This window comes from Ursus arctos, unplaced genomic scaffold (assembly GCF_023065955.2).
Source record: "Ursus arctos isolate Adak ecotype North America unplaced genomic scaffold, UrsArc2.0 scaffold_24, whole genome shotgun sequence".
In the NCBI taxonomy this organism is placed as follows: Eukaryota; Metazoa; Chordata; class Mammalia; order Carnivora; family Ursidae; genus Ursus; species Ursus arctos.
In genome coordinates, this window is record NW_026622919.1 from 6,193,468 (window position 1) to 6,218,571 (window position 25,104).

A 25,104-nucleotide genomic window follows, 5' to 3' on the forward strand; every position below is an offset into this window, starting at 1 on the left:
ACTTCTAAACTTTCTATCTATGAATTTGCCTATTTTGTATGAGTAAAATTAAACGATAGTTGTCCTTTTGAGTCTTATTTCACTTCATGTTTTCAAGGCTCATGTTATAGCATGTGTCAGAATTCCTGTTTATAGCTGGATAATATTCCACTATACCACATTTTGTTTGTTCATCTGTTGATGGAACTTGGGTTGCTTCTCCCTTTTGGCTATCATGAATAATGCGATGAACATGGGTGCATAGATATCTGAGTCCCTGCTTTCAATTCCTTTGGGTATATACCTTATATAAGGCACTTACAATCCTTATAAAGACTGTAGGATCTGTATTTGTGTCTCCTGACATTCCAGATATCATTTGTATTTTTCTTCTTGAAGAGTCTCATCACGAGGGGTTACCAATTCTATTACTCTTTTCAAAGAATCAGCTCTTGGTTTTGAGATTTGTATTGTGTATTTGTTTTCCATTTAATTGATTTCTGCTCTTCTCTATATTATTTCCTTCCTGTTGCTTTCTTGGGTTGAATTGTGAGTTCAAGCCCCACGTTGGGTGTAGAAATTACTTTAAAAAAATTAAAAAAATTAAAAATAAAGTGTGGGACTTTATCATTCCCAAAAATCAGTTTTAATAAAAGGGGCACCTGGGTGGCTCAGTTGGTTAAGCATCTGACTTCAGATCAGGTCATGATCTCAAGATCCTGGGATCCAGCCCCAAGTCAATTCTGAGATCAAGAGTCACATGCTCTTCTGACTGAGCCAGCCAGTCACCCACCAAAGAACACCTTTTAATATTTCCTTTAGAACGAGGTCTGCAGGTGACAAATACTCTCATGTTTTGGTTATCAAAGATGCCTTTATATCTTCTTCAATATTGAAGTATATTTTCACTGGGTATAGAATTCTAGGTTGGCAGGTATGTTCTTTCAGCACTTTGGAGATTTAATTCCACTGTGTTCTGATTTATATTTTCTGTTGAGAAGTTGGCTGCAAGTCTTATTGTCGCTCCTTTGGAAGTAACTTTCCTCTTTCCTCCTGTGGCTTTTAAGATTTTCTCCGTATTTGTTTTCATCAGTTTTATTATAATATGTGTGTTTTTATTTCTCCTGCTTAGGATTTGTAGTGATTCTTTTTTTTTTTTTTAAGATTTTATTTATTTGACATAGAGAGCACAAGCAGGGGGAGCAGCAGAGGGAGGGAGAAGCAGACTCCCCACTGAGCAGAAAGCCTGACGCAGAGCTCAATCCCAGGACCCTGGGATCATGACCTGAACTAAAGATAGATGCTTAACTGACTGAGCCACCCTGCCCCCCTCCCACTTTTTTTTTAGGGAAGCTCTACGCCCAGTGTGGAGCCGAGTGCTGGGCCTGAACTTATGACCCTGAGATGAAGACCTGAGCTGAGATCAAGACTTGGACACTTAACCAACTGAGCCACCCAGGCGCCCTGGGATTTGTAGTGATTCTTGAATGCAAGGATGCTTTCTAAGTATCTCAATGGAGCTTGATTCCAGCTCAGGATTTTCACCCATCTGCCTCTGCCTGGGTTCTGAAGACTCTCCCCAGCCATTAGAGCAGCAGCTTGGCTATTTCCTCCCTGTCTCCAGCAGTTGCCTGTCCCACTCAGTGTTCTGCAGGCCTCCACCACTCAGCTTTGGTCCTCAGTGCCTACTGCAGTGGCTGTGCTGTGAATGGCAGCGAGTAAGTGCATGTCTACTCTAGCCCTGTGATAGAGGTGACAGACCTGAGCAATTCTAGCCGTAGATGTCAGGCTAACTGTCCTGCCAACCCGCTTCCTGCACCTTCTCCAACCTCAGAGTCTAGTTCCAATCCTGCTTTTTCAAATATGTACTTACTGGCTATCCAACACAACTCAACAAAGGAAGGCATATTTTGAGGATGTTGTGCTCTTTGATTTGTCAACTTGTGTAGATAGTGCGTGTGCCAAGTTATCAGAATGAAATGTGAGGAGAAGCAATAGCCTAGCCTTGCACATAAAGAATGACTGAGGAAAATCTATGGGAACTTGCTCACAATTTCCTTGCAGGAAAGCTAAGACACACACACAGTCTGGGATGCCCGGCTGGCTCAGTCGGTAGAGCATGCAACTGTTGATCTCTCAGGGTCATGAGTTCAAGTCCCAACTGGGCATAGAGCTTGCTTAAAAAAAAAAAAAAAAAAGCCCTTTAGATAAATTCCCCTTAAAAAGGGGGGGGGGGGCGCCTGGGTGGCTCAGTCAGGGAGTGTCTGCCTTTGGTTTCAGGTCATGATCCCAGGATCCTGGGACTGAGCCCTGCTTCAGGCTCCCTGCCCAGTGGGGAGTCTGTTTATATCTTTGCTTCCCCGCCTCCACCGGCTCACATTCTCTCTCTCAAAAACAAATAAAATCTTAAAAAAAAATACACAAAATCTTCTCTCCATGTTGTGTTTTGTTACAAATCATTAATAGAGGGGCGCCTGGGTGGCACAGCGGTTAAGCAGCTGCCTTCGGCTCAGGGTGTGATCCTGGCGTTATGGGATCGAGCCCCACATCAGGCTCTTCCGCTATGAGCCTGCTTCTTCCTCTCCCACTCCCCCTGCTTGTGTTCCCTCTCTCGCTGGCTGTCTCTATCTCTGTCGAATAAATAAAATCTTAAAAAAAAAAAAAAGAAATCATTAATAGAAAAATGACATTAGCTAAAGTACACACATTTAGATATGAGCCTTAGATTTTGAGCTGTCAAGTTTGACGTGGGGAAGATAAACACGGAGGAGGTAAGAGCCACAAAAGAAAGCCCACAAGGGCAAAAGCTACAGCTTGCAAGGGCAAAAACTAGAATTAGTTAGATTGAGTTAAATTTCCATCGTAAAATTTCATGGAAAACAATGATCTTAATAAAAATATTTTAAAGTAAAAATGAAAATAAAAATAGAAAAGAGAAACAATTTAATTGCCCTGTATAGAAAACTCATCAAGGGGGGCGCCTGGGTGGCACAGCGGTTAAGCGTCTGCCTTCGGCTCAGGGCGTGATCCCGGCGTTATGGGATCGAGCCCCACATCAGGCTCCTCTGCTATGAGCCTGCTTCTTCCTCTCCCACTCCCCCTGCTTGTGTTCCCTCTCTCGCTGGCTGTCTCTATCTCTGTCAAATAAATAAAATCTTTAAAAAAAAAAAAAAAGAAAACTCATCAAGGAATTAAACTGGCTTAATGGAGTTACAGTTCACCCTAAGGGAAAGCTTTACTGATGAAAAGTTTTACTGATGAAAAGTGTAGTGTGATTCTTATTAAAAACTTAGCCCTGAGCTGTCACGTGGGCTTTATGACTGAGCAGATTCAGCGGTAGCCAAATGATCTATTGCAAATGCTGATGCCGGTTGGAGCCTCCAGTGAGCCCTGAGGGAGAATTACCAGACAGAACTCCAGGGTTTTGGGAAATATCCATGCCGCCTTTTGCAGGTAACTGCTCCTTTTGAGAATCAGGTAGCTAACCATGGGACATCAAGTGACCATGAGGCCTGCTGGTCACGAACTAGGTGTCTAGGTGTCGTCTAACCCACCATGCCGATTTGAGGAGTAGTTAACCTAGCCCAGAAAGAGATGTCACGATCTCTCAGCCCTGGGGACACTGAGTGTTGGCACTGTTTCATGTTGGGGAGAGGGCAAGGTCACCTTTGTGTAGAGTGCCAGTATCGTGTTACGTAGACACATAAAATTGTTTTTACTGTTTTAGGTAAAAATACGCTTTGAAGCACGTATATGGATGCCAAGCAGCCAGAGGTGGCACAGCTGGCTGTTGTCACCTCCCAGGCCCAACCCCTGCTCCAGACTCTGCCCTGGGCCACTGGGGCTGGGAAGTTGCCAAGCACAATTCACCTTTAACAGCTCGTTCCAGGACAGGTTCACCCATGGGGAATGTGAGAGGGAGACTGCACGCCTAGAGGCAAAAAAGAAAGGACGTGCTCTTTCCCATTACCAGAGAAACCACAGCAACACAGCTCCAGTCTGGCAGCGACAGCGGGTCCCGGGAGTAGTGTGGTCCTAGAACCACCTCCCTGAGCCTCCTGAGATGGCAGCATCTCCTCCATGGGGCCCGTCCTCCAAGCCTCTACATTTTAATAGTCCCAACCTCTTCCCTTTGCTCCCTCCCCTGCCCTGGGAGCAATCACTGTGTCCGGCAGTCACTGTGTCTGTGACACCGCAGTCCCCCCCGGGGCCCTTTCCTCCTCTTAGCACCTGTTAACTGCTGTGGTCGGTCTTCCCCTGGACCCCGGTGATACACGTACCTTGTTTGCTACCTTTATGTGTACACAATGTCTCCCCAACTGTAAACACCCCGGGAGGGCCCCACACCCTGCCTGGTGCCTTGAGTGACTGATACTTAGCTTGCTGCTTACTTGTCTCACCTCGCATTTATTCCTCATTCTCTACCATGTGGAGAAAATGGGCACCGAGCCACTTATCCTTCCAGGAAGACTTCTTTTCTCTTAAAAATGGTCTCATACTCTTCCCCTCCCCAGCTCTCTAGTGGCTAGCCCATCTGTCCCCACCTCCTGTTTCTCACGTCTCTCCTGGTCCTGAGGAGGAAGAAGGCCCAACACCCCCTCAGGCAGCTTCAGCAGCAGGAGAAATGAGGACTTTTTAAGAGGCCCTGGTAGGAAACGTACAGTGAAATTCATCTCCTGAGACGAGTTTGAGAATCACCAGTAGTAGTGATGGGAAACCAAGGAGATTCAGAAGTTTGTTTCATGTCTTTATTGACAAAAAAAGGTCACAGCATTTCAGACTTTATTCAAATACACGAACAGTAACAAAGGGCACCCACAAGTGACAGGCATGGTCCCTAACCTCTGGGTCAAAGGCCATACTGGAGGGCGTGGGTGTCCTCTTAGCCCTACCCACCCAGCATCTCTGTCCCTTCCTCCCCTACACCTCGCTGACACCCCTGAGATCAGTTAAGACTGCAAAAACGAAGTCACTCTAGAGGAGGCTGGGCCGCGCGTCACTGCCAAGGAGAAAGCAGGTTCTGAGGGAAAGACAGAAGCGCGCTATTGTGGCGTCTCCTAGGAGAGGCCAGGCTGCTTCGTGAGCTGGGCCCGCATGGCCTGTGGCCTCAGGCCTGGGCACAGAACAAAGAAGGAAGACACTCCCCACCTGGCAGCACTGGGCAGCTAGAGAGAAAGTGGGTCACTGGCCACGTGACAGCCCCAAACCGATGGCCAGACCTCTCTCCAAAGTCATCAGCCGGACTCTCCCAGGGGGAGAAGGCTTTCAGGAAAAAATACTGACTCGGTTCATAAAGGGCTGGGGTGAATACTTTTCCAGAAACCTTAAGAAATGAATCATCCTCAGATTCAAGAGCACTGGAACAATTGTCATTGGGCTGCCATGAGGAGGGAATCCTCATGAAAGCCAGCCTTCTCAGAAATGTCACTTCTGTTGGTTTCTCAGAGCACTCAGTAAGGGGCTCAGCAGTCTTTCTAGAGGATCCACTGTGGGACTCTGAAAAGATAAATGGGTAACCATGCGTTTCTGAGGGGCTCGCTCTCCTCTGCCCTCTGGTCCACCTTGCTTCACTCCTTCGTGCAGGCTTCGGAGCACGGGCGGATCACCAGGCATGCCCTGGGAAAGCAAATCTGATTGGGCTCCAGGCCCCAAATGAAGCTGCTTTACCTCCTTTGAGTCAAACGTTACTTTTTTGGATTGACCAAAGAGCACCTCTTCCAAAGTCCTCTGTCCTATTCTGGTCAGAGCAGCTTTTCCTTGACACACTCAAATCTTGTTTTTTTTCCTGAAAGATGACAGGATACCTGCGAGTTTTTTGAAAGGTGACTGCTTTTACTGTAGGTAGAAGTTCCTGTAGCATTTTATAGCTGTAGAAATTGTGGGCATGGGCCAGAGTTCTGAGGTGCCGACGTCCACATGCACGCTCACGTATCAGCAGACACCCCTGTGCACACATTTCTATCCTGCTCTCCACACAGACAGAGTCAAAGTGAGACTCCTGAGGAAGAGGTATGCCATCTGCACATGGGCAAGTCACAAGCCCAAAAGACATTTGGCACAGCCTGTAAGTCACTTCCAAAAATTACAACCCCAGACCCACCTAGTAAGCAGTTGAGTTGTGGAGGAAGCCAGGAGTGACTGGCATGAGGTGGCAGTCACAGATGGGGGTCCCATGGCACTCTCCCCTTCTCTGGGCCATCTGCCACACTAGGAAAGTCATCTAGGGAAAAATAAGGATTCTCTGGTGCTTTGCCTTCGATGACTGCTCACCAAGTCTCAAAAGCTCAGCGAGAAGATCCAGCTACAACCGCTGCGGTCCCAGCCCAAAGGCGGCCTTTACGCCCCTCCTGGGTCAAACAAGCGTTTGACTCTCCATGACAGGGCACTCTGAAGAAAGAAGGGATGCTAAGGTCGGCGGGGGCGGGGCGCCTGGACTGCCCAGCAAACACATACACTATCCCGGGGGTGGCGCGGGGTCACTGACACACCTGCCGGGCAAGTTTGTCGAGGTCAGAAACCGAGAAGAGACACAAATAAATACTGAATGTTCAGTCAAGGCATTTCCAAGAGACAATCACAGAAATAACACTTTTGGATACTACAACATAACACATTTGGCAACTTTCAAAGAAATACTGTCCCCTTCCCAAGCCATCAGAGGATCCCAAGTCCCTTTTATCTTCGGTCCACTTTAAAAAGTCAGAGAAGGAAGATGGGCCAACGGAGGGTGAGCAAAGGCTACAGACCAACTACCTGAAGCTCCCATCTGTCCGTGTGACAGAGTGCGGGATGCCACCTGCCTCAGACCTCCTCTTGGGGAGAGAGTAAGCTACTGGAGGGTCCGGGCTGCTGGAGGCAAATGAGGCAAGGATGAACATGGTAGCAGCTGAGTGCCCCAAACCCAGAGCAGCGATCCCCAACTTCCACCCACAACCAAGGACACCCCACTGTCCCCTTCCTCAAAGAGGTCTTGTTCACAGGAATGTGGGGGTATTCTGGCAAGTCCATCCTTTATCCAAAACCTCAATTCACATCGACAAACTGAGGCTACAATCGTTGGCATCTGCTGCATTAGTTCGGGGTGCAGAGAAGGAGGGGAAGAGAGTGTTACAAAGCAGCTGCCAACGTCCAACGTGGCACTCAGGCGAAAACATGGCACAGCTCAGGGACGATCCTCTTTCATCTGCTCCAGCTTCCCCAAAGTACGGGCATGTACAAGGAGCTAGGCCTTCCTCTTCCCTTCCCCCAGATGCCCACAGGGGCTCCAACTAGGAACCCAGCCCAGCTGCGGTTATAAACATTTGTCACAACAGTGGCTAAGAAAACAAAAGCAGGTTTCCGAAAAGGTATTCTGCAGCCGGGAGTCACCTCTGTCGTCAGGTTCCTGTGGGTGGGGGCAGGGGTTCCTTTGGTTTTGACCAGAACACTTCTCCACTGGGGGGCCAGGCTCAGCTTTGCTTTGCAGTAGCTCGGTTACTGTACAGGAGCGAGATTTAACTTCACGAGGTGCTTTGCCGGGTTGCTCTCCTGATGGTTAAGGATCTGGAATTTACATCCGAGATCCTCTCTCCTGAAGAATCTGCAAGTGGAAGATCGGGCAGAGGGCTAAGGCTTGGACTTTGGAGCAGACTTGCTTCTAGGCTGAGGCTGCTAAGCTGACTGCTGAGGGAAAAGGGACCCACGGCTGCTTTCCGCTGGACCCCCTCGAGCAGCACGACAATCCTCGTTAGTCCAGGAGGCAAGGCAGGGCTGCAGCCCCGGCCTCCCCTGAAGCACTTCAGTTGTAAAACACTCTTGATGAACACCGTGGGACCCCAAGATTACGTGCTGTTGACGCTAAAGGAAATGGTTCAGACGCATCATGTGCTGCTGACTTAGGAGTGTGTGTGTGCATGTGTGAGAGAACAGTGTACAATTTCCAGTAACTTAAGGTGACGAGGTCACAAAGGTAACCAAATATCTTTTCTCTTGAGCAGGGGAAAAAAAAAAAAAGAAACAGTTTCAAAGAATAAACACAAAATATTATCCAACTTTGAGTTTCAGAATTCTCACTTTGTAGTAATTAGTGGCAATAACCTTTTTTCATTGATTAGACAGAGGGTATGCAAGTCTACCCTATTTCAGTACCCGTTTCCTAACCAAAACGCTCAGTCACTGCTCCATAAATCTTGATTTAAATTATAACAGTCAAAGACCAAAATGAAGGCAAAATGCAAAGCTGGCTTCAGAAGGAAAGGAAAGAAACCTCAAGCAACGAATGGTTCAGACAAAGGCCCCTGAGGGGTTGGGAACAAATGAGTCAGAGACAAAATTCTGGTGACTCAATTTCTTACCTTTGCCTTTTCACTGGGCTCTATGACAATGCCATTGGTAGAATTATTTAGTTCTCTGGAGACAACACAGAGGAATTCTGCCTGATCCTCATTTCCATAGTTATAGGAAGATCCAATGCTGATTAGCTGACAGAACAAGAATACGGTGAAGAGTCATCTTAAGGTACCAAAGTGCCACACAAATCCAAGCCTCCTCCTGACCGAACTGTGTGGTTTTGCTTCTCGTGGATGACGATGGTCTGGGACTATCGAGGCGCCAGGGGACATCTGGATCTCAACTAGCTCACCAGGGCATCCTCGACAAGCCTTCCCCAGAGAAGAAAAATATGGGCTCTGCCACTGTCTCTCCACCCAAGCGCTTGAAACAATCCCAAAGGCACCAACTAGGATTAACATGACCATACTCCTTCTAGCAAACACTGAGGTGAAAGAGAGTGTTTCTGTGAATGAGAATGGACACTTGCTTCAGCCAAACACCTACACAGAGCTGGCTCATCTTTGGGCAGAAGTCCTAGACCGGAGACTGGTACTCAGAAGGCTCTGGAAAGCACTGAGTGAATCACTGAAGAGTTACCATGAGCCATATGCTGCTGGGACTTTTAACCTTTTTAGTGAATTGAATTCAGGATTCAATTCTAAATAGGAAATACACATGCACAGGGAAAAACAGAGCCAAAGGGTAAGGTCATTTGGGCAAGCATGTAGGGCCTCAAGTCAGAAGAACATGACTGACTTGCTGTATGAACGGGCTTTGGGCCCCTCTGCCTCCCTGTGCCTTAACTTCCTCATCCATATAGTAGAGTTAGTACAAACATGCCTCGCCCGCCTCCGAACATTAACAAGATGAGAAAAAGAGTCAAAATTATACACTGGTTTCATAATGAATACTTAAAAGGGTGCCTGGGTGGCTCAGTCAGTTAAGTGTCTGCCTTTGGCTCAGGTTATGATCCTAGAGTTCCTGGATCGAGTCCTGCATCGGGCTCCCTGCTCAGTGGGGAGTCTGCTTCTCTCTCTGCTCCTCACCCCACTCTCGTGCTCTCTCTCCCTCAAATAAATTAAAAAAAAAAAAAAATCTTAGAAAAAAAAAGAATACTTTAAAAAAATTTTTTATACTATTCTTTGCTTAAGACTTATATGGGGGGGGCGCCTGGGTGGCGCAGTCGTTAAGCGTCTGCCTTCGGCTCAGGGCGTGATCCCAGCGTTCTGGGATCGAGCCCCACATCAGGCTCCTCCGCTAGGATCCTGCTTCTTCCTCTCCCACTCCCCCTGCTTGTGTTCCCTCTCTCGCTGGCTGTCTCTCTCTCTGTCAAATAAATAAATAAAATCTTTAAAAAAAAAAAGACTTATATCAGGGAAGGGTGTCTGGCTGGCTCAGTAGGAGAAGCACGCAACTCTTGACTTCGGGGTCATGAGTTCAAGCTCCATGTTGGGCATAGAGATTACTTAAAAATAAAATCTTTGGAAAAAGAAAAAAAGACATATCAGGGAAAATACCAGTGGAGTGGAATATGGCAACATTTTGCAGGCCCCACCTGACTAAACTAGGCCGACATACACAGGCAGAATGCATTCAGCAGTGCAGGAAAGTGTGAGGCACGATCCTGTGTAGGGTCTGAAGGCAGAGACACCTGTATATTCAATCTATAAACAGAGCTCTTAACGCGAAGCACAGCAGCTGTCTGAGAAGGTGAGTTTATGGAGACCGTTCAACCGATCCTCTAACTCTGCATAAAAATAGGCATGATCCGCACAAAACTGTAACACAGTCACAGCTCCCCTGTGGCGAACACAATAGATGCGCTGAACAATTCTGCCATCTAATGGAAGAAAACAGTACAATTCTGACTGTGTGGCTTTGTCCGGATACTTCCGCCACGGCACAAAGCTGAAGAACAGAAATGCACAGACTAATGGGAAATGGCCAAGCCATACTTCTCAGCACGTATGACTCCTTTCACATTACACCTGCTCATGCTTTCCGGGATGGAGTACAGGTATGTTCAGAATGATAGCATTCTCACACTGGGGGAAGGAAAGGAAGGGCTGTTGCTGAATCCTAGCCTTCTTTAGGTACTTATTCTAGAATGTGTCAACTCAGCACTTGCAAAAGGAATCCCTCTGAGGGAGAAAAAAACCCCAGAGAAGCACTTTCGAGCCTAAGCAAGCTGGCTGGCTCCCTCTGGGCACAAACTGAAACCTGGATGTGAAGTCAGGAGACATGATACTATTCGGAATTCTCCCCAACCCACCCTGTAGGGCAGAGCAAATAATCCACACCAAGTGGCTCTTTCCCATGTTTCTGAACAGGTTCCCACCTGGCCCTGCGAACCCCCCGGGTTATGAGCTGCCTATGGGTGGCGATGGTTTGAGGCGCGTGGCCTCCTGGGAAACATACCTGTTCGAATTTCCAACCATCAGACATAGTGGAGACCATCTGCGTAAGCTCCTCCTCCTGGCATTGCAGGACTCTATACACGTGCTTCACGGGGCCCTGCGACAACCAACAGACTTTGAAGAACAATCTCAAGGACACAACAGTTTGCAGCTGCCCTGGTGCGGCTCTTCCCAAAAATGGACACTGAAAAGGAGTTTGCTTGGACTTTTTTTCTGGACAGCCACACACTAGCCCCTCTGACAAGCAGCAATGTCATTTTTCAATAAAGACTTAGCCAAGGAAAGAAATGGGAAAAAAAGGCCCAAGGTTATGGATTAGTGGGTAAAATACTTCTGAAGTTCAGAGAAATGAATTATGTGCTTAGATTTCATCTATTTCCCAGAGTAGAAAATAGAGTAAAATTACTTTGGACAAGAAAGTCACATCATCTTCTTAAGTGGTTCATATCTGACATACATGCTGAAAATGTAGACGATATTTTGGTTTATTCAGCGTGAACCCTTATTATGGGAATAATATGTTAAATAGGAATCCCACAATATACTAGTGTTCAAACCACTTTTACCCTCCGCTGACGGTACCTGAGAGTGAAAGTGTTTCGCTGCTAAATGGTAGCATTCCTGTTACAAAAGGGTATACTAAAAGGGGCACCTGGGTGGCTCAGCGGTTAAGCGTCTGCCTTCGGCTCAGGTCATGATCCCAGCGTTCTGTGATTGAGCCCTGCATGGGGCTCCCTGCTCAGCGGGAAGCCTGCTTTTCCCTCTCCCACTCCCCCTGGTCGTGTTCCCTCTCTCACTGCCTCTCTGTCAAATAAATAAATAAAATCTTAAAAAAAAAAAAAAGTGCATACTAAAAAATAAGTATTTGTTCCTGGTAGCACAGAGCTCCTAAAACCCTTGGAATTTCCTGAGAGATAGAAGTGTCTTGTTTGTGTGAATGACTGGTCCCCAGAAAGACCAAGCACCATTAGAAGGTTAGAACGTCCAGTCCTACTTGTTGACCTCTGACCTCGGTGAGAGGGAGAGGGGCTGAAGACTGAATTCGATCACCAATGGCCAATGATTTAATCTAATTAGTTGTGCCCACATAATGAAACATCCTTAAAAACCCCGAACACTGGGGTTCTGGGAGCTTCCATATTGGCAAACATAACCAGGTGCTGGGCAAGTGGTACATCCCAATTGCATATGCACAAAGGCTCCGGGGCGCAAACCCCGCCCCATGTCTCTCTCCATCTGGCTTTTCCTCTGTCTCCTAGAGATAAACTATAATAGTAAGGAGAGCATTTTCCTGGGTTCAAGGAGTTGTCCTAGTCAATCACTGAACCCAAAGGGGGATGTCATGGGAACTCTTCAATTTGTAGCCACGATGGACAGAAGTGCAGGTAGCCTGGGGACCTGGGACGGGGCACTGGCATCCGAAATCTGTATTAATAGTTACTATGTATTAGTTAGTGTCAGGATGGGATAAACTGTTGGGACACCCAGCTGGTGTCAGAGATACAGACAGAAGTCATTTGCTAGCCCACTCAACTCTGGAACAGAAGTTAGAACCAGAAGCGAATAGGCTGGATGCCCCAAAGTGGCAGCACTAAGGCCCCTACACTTTATCTGCAGGAGAACCCCTCACACTTAGGACTTGGCCTGTGCGGCTCAGCAGCCAAAGTGAGGGGGCGCCTGGGTGGCTCAGTCAGTTAAGCATCTGCCTTTGGCTCAGGTCATGACCTCAGGGTCCTGGGATCGAGCCCCATGTTGGGTTCTCTGCTCAGTGGGGAGTCTGCTTCTCCCTCTCACTCTCCTTCTGTCTCTCTCAAATCAATCTTTTAAAAAAAACCAACCCAAATCAGGTGAGGGCAAGGACTGCTACGGGGAGGCCTGCTCACCAGATGAAGGCTCCTGTTTGTGGAAGGACAATCAGAGGCGCACAGGAAGACTCAGTGTTTGCCAGTCTCGGACCATTCAGTGTTGGGTCCCACAGCTGTACATGCACTGCCCGTCCCGAAGGACATGAGGCATTTGTGAGAGCACAAACAGCCACGGAAGCTCGGAACAATGATGCTCCATCATGGACACACTGGTTATATTCACACGATTTTAAGAAAATATGGACTGTTTCCTTAAGAATAACGGAAATTTGGCTTTAGTACTTTTTCAAAAGGATGACTGGGCTTCAGTTATCTGGAAAATTTGTTTTGGAAGAACTCACTACTGGGGAAATACTGGCTCAACAAAAGCAGCTCTGGATTATGGAGGACTCCAAGCCCAGGGTGTTATTCCCTTCTGCTCCTGTCCTCCGTGGGACACTGGTCTTGCTTGAGTCAGGCAGCACTTGTCAGGATGGAGGCAGAGCCAGGGCTTGGGCCGGTCTGCCAACAATGCTGTGCTCTCTCTTCCGTGCTCTCCCCTTCCAGACCAAATGCAATTATTGCTACACGAGGTACCAAGAAAAACATTCCCTCCACATAAAATATAGAACAAATCTCAGGAAGATTTCAATGATCTCTAATCACACATTTTGGAAACAACCGAGTGTTTTATGTTATAAAACTCAGAGTATCACGAAAGATCTACGATACTGGCCGTAACTGTCAAAGCCCCAGGTATTTAAGATATATGTATTACCTCTTTTTAATTTTTCTCTTCCAAAGCAAAAACCACAGGGGTTCTCAAATACACTAAAATTAATGACCTAATAAAAAATATTATCAGAGAGAGCAAAGTAGTAGAGTGGTGGCAGCCACTAGGAGAGACGAGAAGTCACTAAAAGGTGGGGTAGGACACCCACATCTTGGGCTTTGCCCAAATCCCTGTCATGTGTGTCTCCTTAAAACACAGACAAGTTAGGGGCACCTGGCTGGCTCAGTCGGAAAAGCATGTGGCTCTTGATCTCGGGGTTGTGAGTTCCAGCCCCATGTTGGGTGTAGAGATTACTTAAAAATAAAATCTTAAAAAAAAGGACACCTGGGTGGCTCAGTTGGTTAAGGTGAAGCGTCTGCTTTCGGCTCAGGTCATGACCCCAGGGTCCTAGGATGAGTCCCACGTGGGGCTCCTTGCTCAGCGGGGAACCTGCTTCTCCCTCTGCCTGCCGCTCCCCCTGCTTGTGCTCTGACAAATAAATCAATAAAATCTTAAAAAAAAATCTTAAAAAACCAGGCAAGTTAAAGGAGACAACGTGTTTGAAGGGACAGCCACAAAAATACACACGTGGCCAATCTCGCCTCAGAGCCGTCTGTGGCACATGCAAAAGAGGGTTTTTGAACAACCTCAAATCCACTGCTCAGAGTTTCACTAAATAAAAAGGACAGATGGAAAGACCAATTAGCATCAAAAAGGCCTTGACATCCCTAGAACAAAAAAGCTTCCAACTGGGTCTATATCCACAAGCCTTCAGAACCTAGAGGACTAATTAACTTAATCGCTGTCATCAAACAAATCTTACAATGCTCTCAAGGACTTAGCTAATGGCGAAGAACTGAGAACATTCAGGGTTGAATGGCTTCAAATTACATAATTCGTGGTACCATCAAAATTTACACTAAGCAATCAAAAGTTTTTTGGAATGTGGAAAATTGAGGATAAAAGCTAGGTTTCCAGAATGTCCAGCTATTAACTATCTACTAGAGAAGGATGCCAGGTACGTATAATCTGAGATGGCAACGAGACTGGTGCCACTAGATTATATTTCATATGGTAAATTGCAAACCAACTAAAAATTCATTTTTGAACATTAAAAAGAAGGCTTTCAGCCATTGGCCAGAAGGAAGAAAACTAACTAAGGTCTTCTCTCCACCTTTGCAAACTACTACAGATAAAGTGAGTAAGAAAGGTCATTTTTTATCATAGGTGTCAGTTACCCAACCACACAACTCCGTTTAGAGCCACAAAACTTGGATATATGAAGTCTAACGTAGAAAGAAACTATTTTTTACTTTTGTTTTGTTTTGACTTTTGAAAAGAAACATACTGCCTTCTGAATCACAGGAAAATCCTACATTGCGACAGACTGCATCCATCACCAGGATCTGATGGGGTAAGAGGCAAGTCAGGCTACAGGACAGATGGTCACAGTGGAGTCCAGTGCTGCCCTCTGTTACTGCAGTTGTACTTTCTTAAAATAGACCCTATACAGGAAAGGGAACGTCTGTTTTCCCTGCTAGACTTCAGGCTTCTAGAGGGCACAGACCCTCTCTTAGGAGGCAGATAATCTCAAGGGCCTAAAAGATGCCACTGTAGCCTCTTATGACATGTGATGGGTGACGTGATGTGAAATAAGCTCCGTGTGCCCTATTGTCTTCCCTTCTCAAACTGGCAGCAAATTGTGTGTTTTGTTGTCGTTGTTGTTATTCTATCTACTGAGTTAATATAAAAACCCAGAGTTCATAATAAACAGAGAAGCTTGAGATTATTTCCTCAGAAGCATGATTCACAAGCAGCTCCTAAAGTCTAGGCCATGAGACTGGTTTCACGTGGCCATCAGGAGCTGAATGGGACGTGATCACACTTTCAAAAAGGCTGTGGAGGGAGACAGATACTCTGCCTGCGAGAACAAGGTTCGGGACCTAAGGTGCCCTGGGCTCCTCCTGCTGCCAAATGGTGAGCAGCCACAACCTCCCATTCTTTTAAAGGGACAGGAGGGCTGTTTTGTTACATCTTCTCCGTTTCCTTGTTCTGAACAAGTCCGGCGGCGAAAGAGCGGTCTGCCTGGTGGATGGACCGTGTGCCACACAAACCTCAGGCTTTAAGGGGAGAGGTAGCTCTTGCCTGACGGCACATCATCCTTTTCAAATCCCACCAGACACAGCAACAAAGAGCCACTGAGACCTTTTCCCTTTAAGAGTTCAAAACCTGCGGGGCACCTGGCTGGCTCAGTCAGTGGAGTGTGTGACTTTGACCTCGGGGTTGTGAGTTCGAGCCCCACACTGGGTGAAGAGATTAAAAATAAAATCTTATTAAAAAAAAAAAAGTTTAAAACCTGTTACCTGAGAAGTTCTGTTCTCATTGTCCCGTATCCGTTCCTTAACCAGCCGCACAAGAGATGCAATGTTGTAAAACTCCGCTTCTTCCAGAACACCTAGGACAAGGACCAAACTATAGTTAGAGATGTGTGTGCGTTTCCCAGAAAACAGCAAGAGGCTGAAGTTTCCACGCTTGCTAAGAACTGCATTTTTCAAGTGGAAGCCTAGTCTCTCTCCTTCAGCCTGGGAAACATTTCTTTGCTGTTTAGGGTGTACCCATTTCCTTCTCCCCAAAGTGAGTCAGTCAAGCTCTGGGTCTGCTCTGTTCACTGTTTCACCCCTGCAGTTTCCCACTTGGCACCTTCCCCGACTCTCCCTGCACCTGCCCATTAGCTGCAGGACACCTTTCCCATATGTCACTTACTTCCTGGAACTGGTCACATTGGAGAACTCCTGAGTTTGCAATGCTTACCCAGTTTGTCCTAAAAATGACCAGGGGTGGGTGTGTATAAATTTACATGGACCAGATTTAATAGGATGCTTATTATTTGAACAACAAAAAACGCAGTTACTGAAAGAATGCTGGACAGGACAACCAAGTGGGATGTGTGATCTGGTATCAGACAAAAACACCTGCTATAAAAAACATTATTGGAACTGATAAAATTGGAATATAAGCTGTAGATAGAAATATTTATCAATATTAAATTTCCTGAACTCGGTAACTATACAGTAGTCTTGTTCTTGGGAAATACACTGAAGTATTAGGGGATGAATCTGCAATTTAGTCTCAAACAGTTCAGAAGTAAAAACTGTGGTGGGGAAGGGAGGAAGGACGGGGTGGGGGGTGGGGGAGAGAATGGATGGTAATACAAGTATGACAAAAAAATGTTAAAAATGGGTGAATCTGGGAGTACTCTGTGCTATTCTTGCCCTTTTCTCTGAGTTTGAAAATATTTCAAAATAGAAAACAATTTTTTTTAAAGACTTCAGGAAAGATGCTGAAGATTCCTCTTTTTAAGAAATAAGATTATCCATGAGTGGTAATTATTGAAGCTGGATGGTGGGTGCATGGAATTTATTGTTCTAGTCCCATTATTTCTGTATGCATTTGAAATGTTAAAAAAGGAAAGACAGCAAGCATGCCAGTCCTCTTTTTACTGGTTGAAACAGATGTGTTTCGCGGCCACTTCATTAACTAGCACCGCCATTACAGCTTTCTTACTCAGAGCTAAAGCTTCCATGTCAGGGTGCCCTGGATTTAGGGACAGGCCCCAATCTTCAACTGAATGCCTTTGGTGAGACTACGCCAAGTCTTTCAGAAAGATGTCTAGACCCACTTACAGCCCAGATGCCCTACAAACCAAAAAGATGAGGCAACTGATGATACACCTGACAATGGACTGGAGAATGAATTAGGTCAGTGCAATGCAAAAATTTACAAGGAAGCACGAGACCAGTCTTAAAAGAAATGAGGCCAAGCCTTTATTATTTTTTATAGCTGCAAGTTCAAACTAAAATTGAAAATATAAATAATTAATGTCAGACATGTGATGCTTCAGGCTACGGACATTCACCGCTTGCAAACACATAAGTAAAAGTAAAAAGGGATCCTGACAATTCTGCAGGTTTGGAGAAAGCTCATGAAGCTATCTGCAAAACTGAGCTACCTATTTTCCTTCTTTTTTTTTTTTTTTTTTTTTTTAAAGATTTTATTTATTTATGTGACAGAGAGACAGCCAGCGAGAGAGGGAACACAGCAGGGGGAGTGGGAGAGGAAGAAGCAGGCTCATAGCAGAGGAGCCCGATGTGGGACTCGATCCCGGCACGCTGAGATCACGCCCTGAGCCGAAGGCAGACGCTTTAACGACTGCGCTACCCAGGCGCCCCTACCTATTTTCCTTCTAATTAAGGAGGCTGAACAGAGCCCAGTGGGGATCCTTTAAGCAAGACGTCCTCAGATAAGACTAGGTAACTACAGACTCCCTGCTCACTTTCATAAACCTTTACTACACCTGCACATGAACTCGATGAAAATCTCAAAACAAAATTCAAATCTGTGGAACAGGATATGGCCCGAATTTTGAAAATGCCCAGTTCAAACATTGTTCTTACCTTCTTCTGCCAACTCCTTCGTAATGATGAGTTTCCCATGGCGGAGGTAGTTTAGGATAGGACCAAAGTAGGTGGGGTCCCTGTCAATCAGATAGGCCCCTGTCTCGTCCTGCCAACCAAACACAAAGGTATCACTCTGGAGCTTTCAGACTAAGTCCGGGCAGGGTTTCAGCCTCTCTGTCACAATTCATGAGGGAGAGGGCAAGTCCTGCTAGAGGTTGCTTATTGCAAAATACTGGCAAGAAGGCTAGCTTTATATATCTTTTATCTGAGATCATTTCAGGTGAGGCGTTACAGATGTCTAGTCACATCATTCAGGTGCTTACTTGAACTTCTAAAATCTTTACTTGGACACAATTACCACCATTCTTCTATGGGATATCTGTTATAAAGAAAAGGGAAGAAAATGCCATAGTTTGATCATTTAAATCTCTACTTGAGATGGACATTCTGACTTCTCTACTGCCCCCAAATCACATTCCTAATCTAAGAAAACCTCTGTATAGTCGGCAATACTCCTGAGCTCAAGGCCAACATCAGTGGGAGTCTGCATTGCCAGCTGTAACTCACACACCCCAGTTCTGTGCCCAGAGGAAGCTTGGCACTGCCAGGACTTGGCGCTGAGCAGCTTTAATCCTACTCATCTTTACAGTAAAAGGAACAAGAAGAAACTGGCTTCTATTGCAACAAGAGAGATTTAGGGTAGATAAAAATAATTCCTTTATAAGCAAAGGTTTTGGAATTTCTTTACTTTAAAGTTAGGGCAGGGGGCGCCTGGCTGCCTCAGTAGGTTGGGCGGCTGCCTTCGGCTCAGGTCATGATCCTGGGGTCCTGGGATCGAGCCCCACATCTGACTCCCTGCTCAGTGGGGAGTCTGCTTCTCCCTCTCGCTCTGCTCCATCCTGCTTGCTCTTACTCTCTCTCCCCCTCATAAATAAATAAATAAATAAATAAATAAATAAATAAATATAGGGCAGGACAGGTATCCATCGATCTGAGATTAGAGGAGAGGTAGATGGTGAATAAATAAAATCAGCCAATCTTTACCCAAACCCAACTCTATTTCAATATAACTGGCTGAGTGCTATATAGAAGAGAAGGTGGCGTAAGCTATGGTTAATGCCTTTAAGCTGGCAACTAAACGATGAATGTGTAAAGTTAATAAACAAACAACACTGCAAACTGGAAATGGGTTGGAAGTGTCTCGTCACCTCTCAACTTTTGGTTAGCAGCCATGCATCTTGCTCAACAGCATTCTTCAGTTTTCGTTTTCCGATGGCCTTACCCAGTCGGCTTAGGTTTGCACTGGCAACTGGTAATCTCTTTCCAAGCTATGTATCTGAGCTCTAATACGGTCCTAAAACAGTGACTGTTACCAGATACGACCTCAGGGCCCAGGACCACAGGAAAGAAGTGTGGTATCACGAGAAGCACTTCCTGCAGCTGTCAGACCCAGGCTTTCACCCAACTTGGCAGAGGGGTCGAGAGGAAGTCTGAGAAAGCTACAAAGATGCCTTCGCTCACCCTGACCCAGTTCTGGACGCATCTGGCACAGGCAGTGAGGGGCTGACGAGGAGCCAGGGGAAAACTCATGCAGATCTGAGGGGCGGGTATGAAAGGTGTAGAGAGAAATACGGAGAAGGGATGTGGAGTGGGTTCTCGTGGGTGCGGGTGGGCACTGTGTGGGGAACGAGTGGCTGAGAGCGAAGGGCGGGGTCAGAGAGAAAGCCGGGGTGCGACTGAGGATGGGGGAGAACAGCCCCCGGGGCCAGCCTGACGGGGGAGGGGTAAGGTGGGGGATCCGGCCCGAAAAGCCCGCCTGTGAGGAGCGTATCGCAGGAATCTGGGGACAAGCTAGGAGGCACAAGGGGGTCCGACGGCCGGGGGCGCGCCAGAGGGCGGGGCGCACCTTGTCCGAGTCCAGCTCCGGGTCCTCCTGGCAGCAGAGGCGACACAGGAAAGACTTGGGCTCCCGGCCTAGGGTCTGTCTGGTGGTCACGAAGTAGGTGCCGCCCACGTTCAGCCGGACCCAGCGGGCCGCACCGCCGCCCCCTGCCCGCTCTGGCGGTCCGGGACCCGGCTCCAGCGGCGGCGCGGCGGCAGCGGGCGGGCGGCCGTGCCCACGGGGCATAGGGCCGGCGGGGCGAGGGCTGGGGGGCCCACGGCCCGGGCCGCCCCCGTCGCCCAGCCCGCTCCCACCACCCCCTCCCAGCCCCGCTATCGCCGGGTCCAGCTGCAGCTCCGCCATCTTGGGCCGCCGCCGCCGCCGCTGCCCGCGCGCCGCCGGGCCGGCCCATCTCTCGGCAGGGAGAGCCGGGCCGGCCCATCGGCGGGGGTGGGGCCGGGGGAGAGGGACGCGAGCGCCCCCAACCAGCGCCCGGGGACCCTTGAGGGGGAGGTGCTGTGCCCACCCTTGGGGGCGGGACTTCCGTTACCAGCTTCCATTTCTACAGGCTGATCTGCAAAGCAAGGCCCGCCCCTTCGGCTTTGGGGTTGGCTAGGGGAGGCTTTCCGGTGACCCAGTTCCGTTCCTTGCTGCTGTGGACTGTGGGCCGCCCGGGTCGGTGAAGGTGAGTGGGGTTTAGGGCGTTGGGTCCGACAGCGGCGGGGTTCCCTGTTTTGCCCCCTCCAGACCTCGTGCGGACCTTTGTCGCACCTCGGACGAGGAGGCCGCGCCTCGCGGTTGGTCCGCTGGCAGAGGGACCGGGTGTAACTGCTGCCGCCGCCGCTGCTCTGCGCTCCGGTCATCTCCCCTCCCCCGCGCGAGTTCACCGGGCCGGCTGTGACCCTGCGGCCTCTGACCGAGGTGCTTCCACACCCTTGTTTCGTTCGGTCCGTCCCCAGCGCGGCCGACTTCGGCAGTCCGGTGTGCGGGCTAGGGAAACGTTACCCCAAGATAGTGTTAACTTGTTGAGCGAGGGATACTCAGTCCCATCCTGAGGGTTCCAACATTGGAGCGTGTGGAGCGCTCAGAGGTTCTCAAGTGCAGCATTCGCGTACACTTGGAACAGATACCGAGCACCTCCTATGCGCCTGACCTGTTGTTCTGGCGCTGGGGATTCGGCAATAAATAAAAGGACAGAAATCCTATCATTTATGAAGCCTACCTGCACTGGTGCTTGGAAAAGCCGCTGTAAGGGCGCTTATTTCTTTCGCGTCTTTTAAAGTCTTTAAAAGCAGGGGTGCCTGGCTGGCTCAGTCCGTGGAGTATGCGACTCTTCATCTCTAGGTTGTAAGTTTGAAACCCACATTGGGTGTAGAGATTACTTAAAATAAAAGTCACCTGCCCATCGCCTCCACTCCTGGAAACAAGCTATTTATTGCTGAGAGTGAGGAAAGGAAGAGGCAGGTGTTGGACCAGTTCCTTTTTAAGATTCTGAGGGGGATTCTTCCACCTCCCTTGTGATCCACCCCATAGTTTGCAAAGGTCTTTGACATTTCAGTCTTTCTCCTAATGTCTGGCACTGAAGTTTAGTTTGACTGTTTTCCCATTTTCTTAGTTTAAAAAGAGAATGGCTGCCACCACTTTCCAGCTACTCTGACATTCACATGTGTATTGAGTACCTCTGTTAAGGGTATTACTAGAATACACAGGATATGTGGTAGTGCTGCAGAGGATAATCAGGCATGAACAGGAAGGTGCAGGAGAGCCCCTTAAGCTTGGTAAGACTGTAGGGCAGATTGATGTGCACAGTTTCACTTGGTACTTTTGACAGCCTTCTGAGGTAAGCAGGGCTGGTATTATCTCCATTTTTCAGATGAGGAAATTCTGGCCTAGGATCTGCTCTATTTAAGCTTTGTTGAAACCTGTGTATGTGTTAAGATTCTGTGCATTGGAGAATCTGAATAAAACGTATGCAGTCGGAGTGGAAATGTATTTAATGATTCACTTTTATGCAGTGTGTATTACTTTAGCAATATTTCCAAAGGTACATACATGAAAAGCAAACACTAGAGAACTGGGCTTTTAAGGATGAGTGGGAGTTGGGGAATAGAGGGGGACAATCTTGGGGGAAATGATGTACTTGTATGCTAGGTTGCATCCCTTGAATTTGAAAAGCTAAACTATCCTTATTTAGTAATCCTGTTTCCTTTAGTTGAAAATGTACTCATCAGGGTCTCAGGATGCTGATCTATTTCTTAAAGATTTGCATGTTTCTAAGGTACCCTTTAAAGGATTCTCTGTAAGAGCCCTGTCTTGATCTGACCTGTTTTATTTTCCAGGATCTCAAGATGGCTGGGCGGAAACTTGCTCTAAAAGCCATTGACTGGGTAGCTTTTGGGGAGATCATACCCCGAAACCAGAAGGCCATTGCTAACTCCCTGAAATCCTGGAATGAGACACTTAGCTCCAGGTCAGTACCATTCTGAGAGGGACCTTCTTTTTTTCTTTCTTTCTTTCTTTTTTTTTTTTTTTAAAGATTTTATTTGACAGAGAGAGAGGCAGCGAGAGAGGGAACACAAGCAGGGGGAGTGGGAGAGGGAGAAGCAGGCTTCCCGCTGAGTGGGGAGCCCGATGCAGGGCTTGACCCCAAGAACGCTGGGACCGTGACCTGAGCCGAAGGCAGACGCTTAACGACTGAGCCACCCAGGCGGCCCTGAGAGGGGCCTTCTTAACTTACTACTGAATATGGAAGCCAAACAGTGATTTGGAATTACATTTTAATTTCTGATGTTCTTCTGATATAAGGAAATCCACACATAGGGGTGCCTGGGTGGCTCAGTCGGTTCGCTCTTCCGAACTGTTGGTTTCAGCTCAGGTCATGAACTCAGGGGTTGTGAGATCGAGTCCCAGGTCAGGCTCCATGCTCCGTGGGGAGTCTGCTTGAGATTCTCTCCCTCTGCCCCTCCCCCCACTCGAGGATGCTCTCTCTCTAAAATAAATCTTTTTTTTTTTTTAAATGCATTTTTCCAAATAAAAATAGTTTTTGGGCATTCCTGTGACCTCCCTCCTAAAGAAAAATGTGATGATAGCTCTAGGCCATAGGAATAAGGAACATACTGTGTAAGTTTTCTGTTGCTCATAGACCAATTTTAACTTTCGCCTTTCCATGTGGGCAGGTTGGCTACTCTCCCTGAGAAACCACCTGCTATCGACTGGGCTTACTACAAGGCCAATGTGGCGAAGGCTGGCTTGGTAGATGACTTTGAGAAGAAGGTGAGACTTCAGGCAGCTAAAGCAATGGTCTTGTCGTGTGGCTTGCACGTGCAGAGCAGAACAGTAGGTAATTAGATATGCAGGATGGTAGCACGGAAACAAGGGTGCTGTTAACAGTCAGATCCCAAAGGAAGTCCAGGAAAGATAGGTATAGATTTATATGGTAAATATGTGCAGAGAATTCAGGGTCTTCATTTAGCAAGTTTCTTATCCAAAGAAACAGTCCAGTACAGTCTTAATCAGGGAGGCAGAGGGCTGTGGAGTTAAATGTTTCCATTCCAACTCTTCCTCAATTATTTTTTAGCCCCTCACCTGTCTCCCTAACATCTTTTCTACCCTTTCACTGTTTTCTTCCTTTATCTGCTCTTTGTTTTACTATCTTGTGACTTAATTTCTCGTCCACCTAGCCTCCTCTGACATTTACATGTTAAACCTCAGTATCCATAATTTATTTATTCATTTGACAGATGCTTTTTGAAGGCCTACTCTGTGCTAGGTATAGTGCTCTGTTCTGGGTCCATAGGGCTAAGCAGTCTTCCTAAGGAGACTGTCTTCATCAGCATTATGTTAACATTACTTCTGCCAATCAGTCCATTAGGGTTTCATTTGAAAGAGAAATCTGAGTTTCTTTAGAACTCTAAGGTTCTAGGAGGCCATTTTTTAGGTCATCAAATCCATCTGTCCTTTTCAGATGAAGAAACTGAAGCTCATCATAATAAAGAGTTGTCCAGTTAGTGACAGGACTAAGAACCTTGAGCTCCTGTTTTCAAGCTAATACTCTTTCCACTACAACACTGTAGATGCGTACTGGTTTCCTCTTGGAATGGAGAATGTGTTTTTATCTGTAAGGTTTGGGGTCTTTGAGCCCTTTCTTTGGACACTCAGGTATATTAGTAACAACTGTCCCTGTGTTTGTAGTTTAATGCCCTGAAGATTCCTGTGCCAGAGGATAAATACACTGTTCAGGTGGATGCTGAAGAGAAAGAAGACGTAAGTAGTCGAGACTCTTCCGTATTCTAAAATTCTCTTAATTCCTGATGACTCTATATTTCTTAGAAGTTAGGTTAAGGTAGAGGGAATTAAAAGGAGCAATAAAGTAAAACTCTAGAAAATGCAGGTAATCTATGGCGATAGTGCTTGGGCAGTTGCCTCGGAATGGGAGGCAGGGGGCTGATAAATTTGTTCACTGTCTTGATCGTGGTGATGGTTTCACAGGTGGATACATGTATCAGAACTTCTCCAGTAGCCTTTTTTTTAGTAAATGCATCTTATTGTATGCCAGTTATACTTCAACAAAGCTGTTATAAACAATTAAGGAGTTAGAATTGGGTAGGGAAATTATCCAAGGTAGTATTCAAACAACTAACTATTTGCTTGAAAGTACGAAAGCCAAATGTGGGAAGCCAGGTGGCTCCACCAAAGAGAAGTCTGGCTGGGTGGTCAGGCGGCTTCTCCTGACACTCAGTAACCGGCCCCTGTGAAACACGGGCATTTTGTAGCTTGTGCAGATGCATAACTTGCGAGTGAACCCTGGCCCTGCTATCATAAGCTGCTTCTCCTGTATGGGCCTCTTTGTGAATTTAGGAAAAGCTGTAGTTTCCTTCCCAAAGCAAGCACCCCCGAGGAGTCAGGGCAGCCGTGTATTCTCCATACAGAGTGGGAAAGCAGAAGTGGGGGGCTCTGGGACTTCAGTTTTGGGAGCCTCAGGGTCAGGACAGTACAATTTGGTTTCAAAACAGAATATCTCCCTTCTCTTTAAGGTGAAAAGTTGTGCTGAGTTTTTGTCTCTCTCAAAGGCCAGGATTGAGGAATATGAAAAAGAGGTAAGGATCAGCCTTGGCCTTTGCATGTAGTATGTTTTCTCTCTCTCATGGCCACACATCTTTCACCTGGTGGCAGTAACCTACCTTGGATTCTATTTTGCATCTCTGTAGCCCTGCTTACCTTAACACAATTCCCCTCTTTACAGCTGGAGAAGATGAGGAACATAATTCCATTTGATCAGATGACCATTGAGGACCTGAATGAAGTCTTCCCAGAAACCAAATTAGACAAGAAGAAGTATCCCTATTGGCCTCACAAGCCAATCGAAAATTTATAAACTTGAGTTAGGGAGAAAGCTCTGGCCCTTGTATTATAAACGCTGGACATTAAAAATAATGACAGTGGT

General features: G+C 47.0%; 2 protein-coding genes across 4 annotated transcripts; one reads left to right on the plus strand and one right to left on the minus strand.

Annotated features, from left to right (window-relative positions):
- Positions 1-4,713: 4,713 nt before the first annotated feature.
- On the minus strand, positions 4,714-20,057 carry KCTD2 (potassium channel tetramerization domain containing 2). The gene is made up of 6 exons (XM_026484186.4): positions 19,686-20,057; positions 17,777-17,885; positions 15,686-15,777; positions 10,708-10,803; positions 8,313-8,438; positions 4,714-7,558 (listed from the first exon to the last, which is right to left on the minus strand). The coding sequence occupies exons 1-6, from the start codon at positions 20,022-20,024 to the stop codon at positions 7,529-7,531; spliced, it is 792 nt and encodes a 263-aa protein (XP_026339971.3). The 5' UTR covers positions 20,025-20,057; the 3' UTR covers positions 4,714-7,528.
- Positions 19,069-25,104, plus strand: ATP5PD (ATP synthase peripheral stalk subunit d). Of its 3 annotated transcripts, none has more exons than XM_026484188.3 (7): positions 19,069-19,386; positions 20,409-20,582; positions 22,001-22,131; positions 22,838-22,934; positions 23,853-23,924; positions 24,695-24,757; positions 24,904-25,104. In XM_026484188.3, exons 3-7 carry the CDS (start codon positions 22,010-22,012, stop codon positions 25,033-25,035), a joined length of 486 nt encoding a protein of 161 aa, XP_026339973.1. In that variant the 5' UTR covers positions 19,069-19,386; positions 20,409-20,582; positions 22,001-22,009; the 3' UTR covers positions 25,036-25,104. The 3 variants fall into 3 exon arrangements, with proteins under 3 accessions (XP_026339973.1, XP_048082043.1, XP_026339972.1); XM_048226086.1 differs by having other exon boundaries at positions 19,149-19,334; XM_026484187.2 differs by lacking the exons at positions 19,069-19,386; positions 20,409-20,582 and adding an exon at positions 20,230-20,346.